Source organism: Rutidosis leptorrhynchoides, chromosome 3 (assembly GCF_046630445.1).
Source record: "Rutidosis leptorrhynchoides isolate AG116_Rl617_1_P2 chromosome 3, CSIRO_AGI_Rlap_v1, whole genome shotgun sequence".
NCBI classification, from domain to species: domain Eukaryota; kingdom Viridiplantae; phylum Streptophyta; class Magnoliopsida; order Asterales; family Asteraceae; genus Rutidosis; species Rutidosis leptorrhynchoides.
Window position 1 is genome coordinate 648,543,588 of NC_092335.1, and position 10,421 is coordinate 648,554,008.

The 10,421-nt window shown below is 32.4% G+C and overlaps 1 protein-coding gene across 2 annotated transcripts; it reads left to right on the forward strand.

Moving 5' to 3' along the window:
* The first annotated feature begins 309 nt into the window (after window positions 1-309).
* On the forward strand, window positions 310-3,444 carry LOC139899163 (uncharacterized). Of its 2 annotated transcripts, none has more exons than XM_071881984.1 (7): window positions 310-580; window positions 1,234-1,415; window positions 1,516-1,687; window positions 1,770-1,978; window positions 2,098-2,223; window positions 2,314-2,420; window positions 2,661-3,444. In XM_071881984.1, exons 1-7 carry the CDS (start codon window positions 378-380, stop codon window positions 3,312-3,314), a joined length of 1,653 nt encoding a protein of 550 aa, XP_071738085.1. In that variant the 5' UTR covers window positions 310-377; the 3' UTR covers window positions 3,315-3,444. The 2 variants fall into 2 exon arrangements, with proteins under 2 accessions (XP_071738085.1, XP_071738086.1); XM_071881985.1 differs by lacking the exon at window positions 310-580 and adding an exon at window positions 999-1,151.
* Window positions 3,445-10,421: the final 6,977 nt, after the last annotated feature.

Below are 10,421 nucleotides of genomic sequence, written 5' to 3' on the forward strand. Positions count from 1 at the left end.
TCTATCGTATTGCTCGGTGTTAGTATTAGATTCCAATTTGGTACACTCAAGTACTTTTCAATGTTCGTTGACTCTGATTATATGTAGGATCACGAAATAAAGATGATTAGATCTGCTAAATTATGTATTCTACTATCTATTTACATATGTGTTTTCGCCAAAATAATATATATATTCAGAAAAGCTTAAAAACTTATAAAGGGACTGAACAAACACAGTCTAAAACTTTGGGGGTACTGTTCTGCAAACTATTATAAGTATCAACATCAACAGTTAAAATAAAATCCAGTCACGTTGATTGTTGATACCCCCACCGTTTGCCTTACCTTCTCTGTGAAGTAATCCGAACCGTAACTCAATTCAATTACACGGCACTTATGGGTGGCGATACTACCGCTTCATTTGACGATGATGACGTGTCCTTTGTTAGTTCTAGAAGCTTCCAGAATTCTGAAAAATCCACGGAAATCGATGCAGATAGAAGGAAAGTAAAAAGTGTTTACAAGCAAGTATTCAAGCATTACGATGAATTGAAGGATCGTGTTTCGGATATAGATGTGGTTAAACATAAGATTCTAAGGTAATTTTTTTTTATTTTCTTTTCATTTAGTGATCATTACCCATCAGTACCTTATGATTCGATTATAGTACAGTATTATTTTGGATATACATAGTTGAGATTATAAGTTATCGATATAGCTTGAATAGGAGAAATGTTTTTAATTAAATTAAGTGGGTTCATAATTAAAATTAATTAAAATTATAGTTGAGTACTAAGTTTAATTACGGTGTAGTAATTAGTAATTATACAATTTACAGTAAAATTGTAAGGGAAAGTTGGTTGAGTGGATTTAACTGACCCCACCTGAGACACTTTAGCTTCATCCTGAACTGCTGCAAGTAAAAGCAAATAGTAACAGTTACAGTTTACTATATTAGTTATCTGATTCAAACGTGTTAAATATGAGGGTCACACTATTAGATCTGATTGTCTTCATATAGATTTCATGGGGTGCACACTCTGAAGCTGCAGTTTATGTTTTTTAATATAATTATCAGAAATATGTAATTGCAAGATGACTGATGAGGTGGTTAATGGATAGCTTATATAAGTAGTTCGGTATGAATTTGTTTGGTTGCTGTTTATCTGGGTAATAAATGTGCCTTTCCTTTTTCGGTATTTTTAACTAGGAAAAATTGAAATTCGGCTTAAACTTTTCGGTGTTTTTTTAGTTATACTCCTGGATCATGGGTAGAAAACGTTGGTGGTACAACTATGAGCGACTACAATATTCCAAAAACAACAACACTTTTATTGGTCGGCCCAAAAGGATCTGGAAAAAGTAGTCTGATAAACAGGATATCAAGAGTATTCGAAGATGACAAGTTTGCACCAGAAAGAGCCCAAGTTACAAGTACTCATTTCGTTCATAATTCTTGATTAACATTCTATGTTACTTTTATTGGTCACACAATATTAATATTAGAAATTTAATAATCTTGATTAAATTTTAGACAATTCACACCTGGGAGATGGTACTCGCTTTCTTCAAGAGTATATGATTCCAAGAAATTCAACTTCTTTTTGTTTGTACGACACTTGTGGATTTTGTGATGATACAGAAGATTTGGAGATGGTCAAACGTTGGATGACAAAAGGTGTTTGTCATGGAGAATTAGGGAAAAGGTTGGTTTTTTAACCTTTATTTATTTATTTATATTTATATATGTTAGAAAAAATTAATGTTAATGGTATTTTGTCATGATAGTGTGTTTGATGATACAAATTTACAATTCAACTTGAAGTGGAAATCTCGTCGAGATATAATCTTGTCTTATGAAAAAAGGAAGGTCAACTTTGTGATATTTGTGGTGAATGGGCTTTCAGTACTGCAATGTTTAGATAGTAATTTTGAAAATACAGAGTACATACGTTTGGTTTCTAGTATTTTCAGTTCACGTTACATGTCTTACAAAGGTACAAGCAAGTGGCATATTTTTCTTATGTCTTGTTTTATTTAACATTACTAAGCTTCTTACATTTGCATAAGTAATTGAGATTAAACACTCATAAGTAATATTATAACTATGTTTCAGATCAAAAACCTGCTATTGTAATTACACATGGAGATCTACTTACACTTGATGAACGCTCACTTGTTCGTTTTTTTCTGGGAGAGCTTTTTGGGGTTCATCCAATTACACAGATATTTGAAATTCCAGGTGAAAATAGAAGCTTGATTAATCTCTAAAAGCTTGATTCATCTTACACATCAATAATTGGTTGTTACTAACTGTTCATTGTGTTTTCAGATGATGATGAACCGACAACTGAGTTGACTATTGTTGACTTGTTACGCTATGCTCTCGAGCATGCAGATAGAAATCTCCCCTGCAAAGTCCGATCCACATTCAACAAGGCAAGAACTTGAATTTTCTTATAATTCTGTTAGATGGGTCCAATTTTTTTAGAACTTATATTAGATACACAAAAAATCAATCTATCAATATGATTTGTTTCTCCGTTTGAGATACAACCCGATGGAAATTAACCCATTTATAAAAAGTCAAACTTGCTACCTTTAACTTTTGTTTCTCACAACCGTTCTTATGGGGTTTCATTTTGTAATGACATTTGACTATAAAAATACACATTGCAGGGTCCAACTGTTCAGCTAAGGTCATTTTGGCTACTCCTGTTAGGTTTAGCAATGTTCATTTCGATGTTTCATTTTCATGGTTTCCATTCAATGAAAGTTTATCCAAAACTTGTTCCTGAATCAAACCCAAAAATGAAGGAATTTATGGATGTTCGTCAACAAAGTGTTCCTGAACCAAGCCTGAAAATGAAAGAATCTTTGGATGTTCGTCAAGAAACCGTTAGTGATCCAAGCCTAAAAATGAAGAAATTTATGAAAGTTCAAGAAAATGTTGATGAAGCCAACTTGGAAATAACTCGATCAGAAATAATTCCGGATATGAAAGTTTTGAAAGAAGCTAAATTTAAACCAAGTGAGGAAATAAAGAAAGATAATGTAGAAATGGAGAAACTTTTGCCTAAATCAAGCTTGGAAGTAAAGAATTGTCTACCAGAAATCAAAGAAATTTATACTAAACCAAGTTTGGAGATTAAAGAAGGTTTTGGAGAAAATGAAGAAATTATATCTAAACGAAGATTGGAAATCAAGGCAGCTCGTGCTGGATGGAATACAGAAAAGATACGTAAAGTAAAGAAAGTTCGTACGCGAAGGGTTCCTGAACCAAGCATGGAAATAGATTGGAACAAGATTCGGCATCTATGGTATGACGTATGAGTAATGTTGTGCAACCAAGAATAAAGTGTACATAAATAAGTTCTTGTTTTGCTTGTGATGTGTGATTACTGCTACAACAATGACTGAATGTGCATAAATAAGTTTTAGCCCAACTTGAGACTTTTGATCTGTATGCAAATTGTTAGATTATTAACACGAAAACAAATCGGAAGTGAACGAATACTAAACCAAAATTGACTCGAGTCTTATTCAATCTAGAGTTAAAACACATTACAGACTCAATTGTTACAAGACTAATTTGAACAATACAAATTGAAAGAATCAATCTCAAAGTAAACAGGAAACCCCTATTTATACTGTTACGATCACACTATCGAGCTTTAACACAAATAACGAACATTTGAGGAATTGCACATTAACCCCTGAAGCTTACTGAAGTATTAAGAAATTGCACATTAACCCGTGACATTTCTGTTTGGGTTGTTAGTGTTGTTTTATTTAGTTATTGGCTAGTGTTGTTCGGTGCAACCAAATGAGAAACTAATGTCATGGGTCAGTTTTAAGACAGTCTATATTTGAATTGGGACTACTCCAAACCCAAATAACGTTCTTGAACTTAACTACACTGATATCAAGTGCTATTACGAGCAGATTTTTGGAAGAAGTTTATAATTCTCAACTTTCCAAATTTACCACTACTCGCACTTAATATGTGCTATTACGACAGTTATTACGGAGTAACTCTTTTGGTGATATCCATTAGTGATTACAATCTTGTTGTTATATAAAAAAAAAATAATAATAATAAAAGAGCAACAACCGAGTACTTGCAAACTCAGATAAATCAAAGGAAAAAAAGGACTGATGTAATTCAGTGAAGACCAACAACTCTTTTTACAACCAACTGATATAGTGCAGTTAACTTTTATATGCCTTTGTAAGTCTCTTATGTAAATAGCTTTCTAAATTAACAGTTGGATTAAGATTTGCTGTAATGTAATGACTTGATGTACTGTAAGTAGCCTTGATGTAATTACTTAATGTAATCACTTGTTGTATTATCTACGTAACTTTTGCAAATTATGACCATGTAACTAACTTTTGAATAACCATAGTAGGTAAATACGATGCTTAATAACAAGTGATAAAATGACGTAGTGTAGCGCGTCTAAGCTATCAATTGTTATGTAGAGTATATGTGATGATGTTTTTTCTCTATTGTACGTTGCAATAAAAGTCTACAACGAAATAAAATAAATAACAACCCCCCCCCCCCCTTTTTTTTTTGAACGGCAAGCTTGCATCGGTCCGGACCGAAGCCTAGTCATCATTTGCACACAAACACGCGTTCGGGCAGGAAACCCGAACCACACTCAGGGGATCCGACCCTTAAACCATCCCATACGGGGCAGGCGGGCCGGACCTTAGTCCCGGAGCGGGTCGGTAAAACCTTCTCTTTGGGCCAACCTCAAGGATTTCTTTCAAATAATATCATTTGTAGGTGACGAGGCTCGAACCCGAGACCTCTAGCCCGGCGGGGGTGCTAGGCACCACCACATGTCCACTGAGCCAAAGCTGCGGGGACTAAGGTCCGAAAGATTATAACATGAGTTGAAGCTTATTTTTTGTAAATGTTTAGTTAAAACTAGCTCGAGATTGATCTTAAACATGTGAATTGGAGTAAAAAAAGACATAAACACATGAAATATAGTTATATAAGGGGTATGTATGTTAATTTCTCATAAACTCATAGAGCTTACTTTCTTAGTTACTTCAATTAACTTTTTCTAAAGCTTATTTTTATTTTATTTGGAATAGCATACACACACAACTTTTTTTAACACGACGGGACTCGAACTCACAATGTCATAGTTAATAAGTTTTTTAATACTGCTAGTCCAGAGACCTTTCTATAGATCTCACCTTTTTATAAATTCTTAGAAATTTATCTATAAAACAAAATTAAAAACTGAAGCTTTTAGAAAAACAAACTCCCACACACCCTTTATTTAATTGACATCCTTGGTCTACCCCACATACATACCAAAAAAATAAATAATTAAACAAAATAAAATAAAATAAAATAAAAAAAATTTGTGGTTATTATTCATCTTAGATGATTGTGTATAAAATGTTCAATGTAAAACACGAGTAGTCTGAGCCAGTCCCATGTTAGATTCACACCAAAGCATGGTCCCAAATCGATCTTTTAAATTTAGCCAATAATAATGGAATTTATATTTTTGAAACTTCAAGTTATACACCAAACATAGGATATCGTTACAACTTTCCATCAACATGGATAACTTAAGTATTGACTATAAGTATAGCGGAAGTCTCGGTTTAGTTGAAACCTGGAAATATTTTGTTATTTCATTGCTTTAATTTCAGAAGGCGTTTCAGTTAGGTGTTGTTTATATTTTTGAATGTTTTTGTCTGAAGATTTGCAGACCATATATGTAAAATATGTGGTCTAAAGGTCTGTATGATGAATAGTGATAGACTGTTTATTTTTAAGTCTGCAAAATAACTTGATTATGTCTGCAACACTTAGAAGCATATTTCTAAGTCTACGAGGCTGCAGACATAATAAAACGTTATTTTATCTAATGTCTTCAAAAAAGTAAACTGTCTGCAGTAAAAACGTCTGCGAACACGTAGATATAAGACATAATAAGGTCTGTAAATAAAAAACAATCACCACCTTAGTATCACAGAGTCTATATGTGTTCGACGAGTACACTACTCGTATATCTCCTATTGTAGGTGGGATTCAATAAAGTTTTTGTCATAATTTATTACGTTGATTGGCTATAACGTTGTTTCCCGAAATATATGACCCACGCTCCTTTAGCCATCACTATCACCAAACAAACATGGTAACAATTTTTCATATGGAGGGGCAACTTAAGTGGGGGCACATTTAAATTATACTATATGACGTGCGGGTAATGAAGATGAAAGTGTTTCAGTGGACATCATCTTCCAAGTTATGCTTTAGCCATCAAGCTTATGTTTGGGATTCCAACCCGAAAATCTTGATTAGAGATGCTTAGACGCTACTTCAATTTGTTTGTATTGTTTCGGTTGCTAGTGTAGTGTCCTTTATCATTGTTTCATGTATTGTAACTCATTGTAGCACATTGGCCTCAATCATTATTTTGATGATTGTGTAGTAATATATTAATCCATTTTGCAAAAAAAAAAAAAAAAACGGAGTAAATAAATAAATATGACGTACGTTCATAGCCATAGTCTATTGGTATGACGGACACACTACTCATCAAGGTTGGAGATCTCGGATCTCGGAGAGATCTCGTTTAGACATTTTTGGGGAGATCTCGGACGTTGACTTACGTTGACTTTTTAATTCTTATGATACAAATATATATAAATAAATATTTATATGTACATTTATATACAATTTTACGAGATTTTACAAGAAAATCGAATAAATGAGTGAGAATATCTGAAAAATTACGAGATTTTATGAGAAAATTGGAGAAAAGAGCGAGAAAATTCTAGAAATCGTGGCTTTGACCTCGTTTGAAAGGACCCGTCCTTATCCACCTGGACGAAGTCATCAACATTTGGTCCCATTGCGATGATCGAGTTCAAGTAATGTCCTTAAATTGAGCAAATGCACAGCGGAAGACTTAATTCGTACCTGAGAATAAACATGCTTTAAAGTGTCAACCAAAATGTTGGTGAGTTCATAGGTTTATCATAACAATCATTTCAATATATTAATAGACCACAAGATTTCATAATCATAAACATAATACACTCGCAAGTGTATGTAAAGCATTCTAAGTGGTTGAGCACTTGGTAACCATACTTAACATTTAATCAACGTCGCATATTCCCTTTATTATGAAATCTCACTACACTGTACCAAGTGTAGCCTACAAAACGAAGTACTGTGCAACCGTTGAATACTGGTCGTCCAGTCCGGTTGGGGTTGTCAGGCCCGATAGATCTATCAACAGGATTCGCGTTTACAATACCCATGTAAATAGTAGTTACCAAGCTACAGGGAAATATGCCAGTGGTACAACTCAACGTAGAATATATTTTTAAGTACTTGTGTCTATTTCGTAAACATTTATAAAAGCAGCGCATGTATTCTCAGCCAAAAAATATATATTGCAAAAGCAATTAAAAAGGGAGCAAATGAAACTCACCATACTGTATTTTGTAGTAAAAATACATATGACGACATTGAACAAGTGTAGGGTTGATCTCGGATTCACGAACCTATATTATTCATATATATATTAAAACATATACTTGTAATCGAACGAATTTACATTTTATTAGTGATATAGTTGTTATTTTAATGTTTCTTTTATATCCTCATTAGATACATTTTTTTTATATACATTAATTAGATAATTATTATTTATTACAAAAATATTAATATAGTCATGTTTTATGTCATAATTATATTTTTATATAGAAAATTTTTATTTAATGAATTAATAATACTAATAAGAATAATGATAAAAATAATACAAAAAATTATGTTAAATCTAATAATAAAAAAATAAAAATAAAGATACCTTTTATTTTGATAATAATGATAATAATAATGATAATTCTAATAATATTAATAATGATAGTTTTTATGATAATAAAATGATAATTTTTAGTAAAAATAATAATTTTAATAATAATAATAATAACGAAAATTTTAAAATGATAATAATTATAAGTTAACAATAATAATAAATAAGTAACTACCTTAACGAGGTAATCCTTAAAAATGCCCAAGTCCGAGTTTGAACCCGCGACGTCCCGCTAACCCGATAATAACCTAAACCATTACTTCGTATCAGTTTTTCTATTATTATTATTATTATTATTATTAATATTTTTATATCTTTTAACTCGGCTATCTGTTTTGAATCATCATCAATCATCATCGATGTTATTATCATCATTCATCTAGTAATCTCCATGATATTTATCTATCATCATTCATCTCGATCAACTAATATCATCCTCATTGAAACCGTATCATTATCATAATCATTATCATAATGCATTCATCATCATCTTAATATCCTACGGTATCATCAACTTATCCTGACACCCGCTATCATTATCATCATAATCGAAACATCATCATAATCATAATATCTTCAATCTGAAATCACAATCTCATCATTCTTCATCATACATCCCGTTCCACTATCCTATTACTTGTATTATTAATTTTTTTTTCGGCCCAACACAAATATAAAGGCCTGCATAACAGTTAAAGGCCTACGGTCCAAAGCAGAAAAATGGGACACGGCCCACTATCTATATCTTCTAAAGTTACGTTCTAAATTAAAAAGGCAAATTTTTAGACTTCTGCAATTTAAATATGTAGAGATTCCAGCTCACCAAACCCCATGTTTATCTTTGGATACCCCATCGTTTTCCATGGTTCTCAACAGGTTTTGATGTGGCCTACATCGACAGGGAGAAAAATAATAGAAAACAGAAACAACCAAAAATTATAGCAGTTAAATAGGTTTCGATTGGTTGTTCATGGGTTTGCTGTCTTCTCACTGAATTCAGTAGTTTACAGCGGTGGTGTTTTGTGGTTTAACAATTTGAATAGGAACCGAAAACGGCAGTTACACATGGTGATTAATTTCGGTGGTGATAATGACTTTACGTGTGGGTTTACGAAGGGTTGCAGATGGTGTTTGATTAGGCGACAGTTGAGTGAAATAGATGGAAAAAGAAACTGGAACAGAAACAATTGCAGCTGTAATTTACAACCGTGTAAGGTTGTTGATTGTTGGCGTTCGAAGACAGAAGCAATAATCATAAGTTGCAGTTGTAGTCGATAGAAAATGAACAGAAACAGTTAACTGCAGTGAAAGATGGTGGTTGTGATTATGGTTTGAAGTGGGTTTGGTGGTGATCTCCGATGGTGGTTGAAGGTGATGGTTTCATGTGGGGTTTCCCGGTTGTAATGGTGGTCGAGGGTGGGGCAGCTCACGACAGAAAAAAAAATACAGCATCGAGAAATAACAAATGGTGGTTTAGAGGTGGTGCACGATAGTTGAGGTTGTGTTTGGGTTGATGATGGTTGGTTTTAAGTAGAAATAGAAAACAGAAGGAAAGAGAGGGAGAGAGAGATGTGGTGATGGTTTTAAAGTGGTGGTGTCGTGGTGGCCTTGGTGGTTGTTATAGTTATGGTGAAGGTGGCGATGGAAGGTGATCTAGTAGTGGTGGTTCGTGGTGAATCATGGTGGAAGGTGGTGGTTGTAGGGAAAGAGTAGCCGTGTAAGTGATGTGTGTGATTATCTAATACACTCATATGTATATATATCTATAAAATATTAATATATAATAATTATAATTATAATAATAATAATTCATATGATAATTAGAGAATGAATTGTGCAAAGAATTTCAACTTAGATACAGTAAAGCAGTCAGATTATTTGGCATTTCTCTACCGACGATTTTATCACGTATATTATATCGTGTCACTTGCTAAACAGTTAACGTATAAATGTGCTCCTACAAATCCCGAATTTTTAGATTAAATATAATTAATTATTTCACTTATTAACTGTTTGAAACCTGATCAAAAAGATTAGATAATTATTTATTTTCTGCTCCAATTTATCTATACGGAGTACTAATATTTAAATTTAAAAATGTAAAAATATTTTTAACAAATCTAAAATCTTCGTAATCAATTTATAGTCAAACTTTTATTTTAATCATTCATGATCATGTATTACATCTATATTAAAACTAACAAAACGTCAACCGAGTGTCACTGACGTTTACTAATTAGGCTCTAAATCAGTTATTTTTAATGTATTCTCTTTCTATATGCAAACAGTTTTAAATAGCAAGTTTTTAACTATCAAAATAAATATATTATATATTTTTAATATAATTATATATATTTACAAGAAATATTTACACACACACACACACACACACACACACACACACATATATATATATATATATATTTAAATATACATGTATCTATTTACAATTAGTTATTCGTGAATCGTCGGAAATGGTCGAAGGTCAATTGAATATATGAAACAGTTCAAAAGTTTTGAGACTCAACCTAGCAGACTTTTCTTATCGTGTCATAAATATTAAATCGTAACGAGAGTT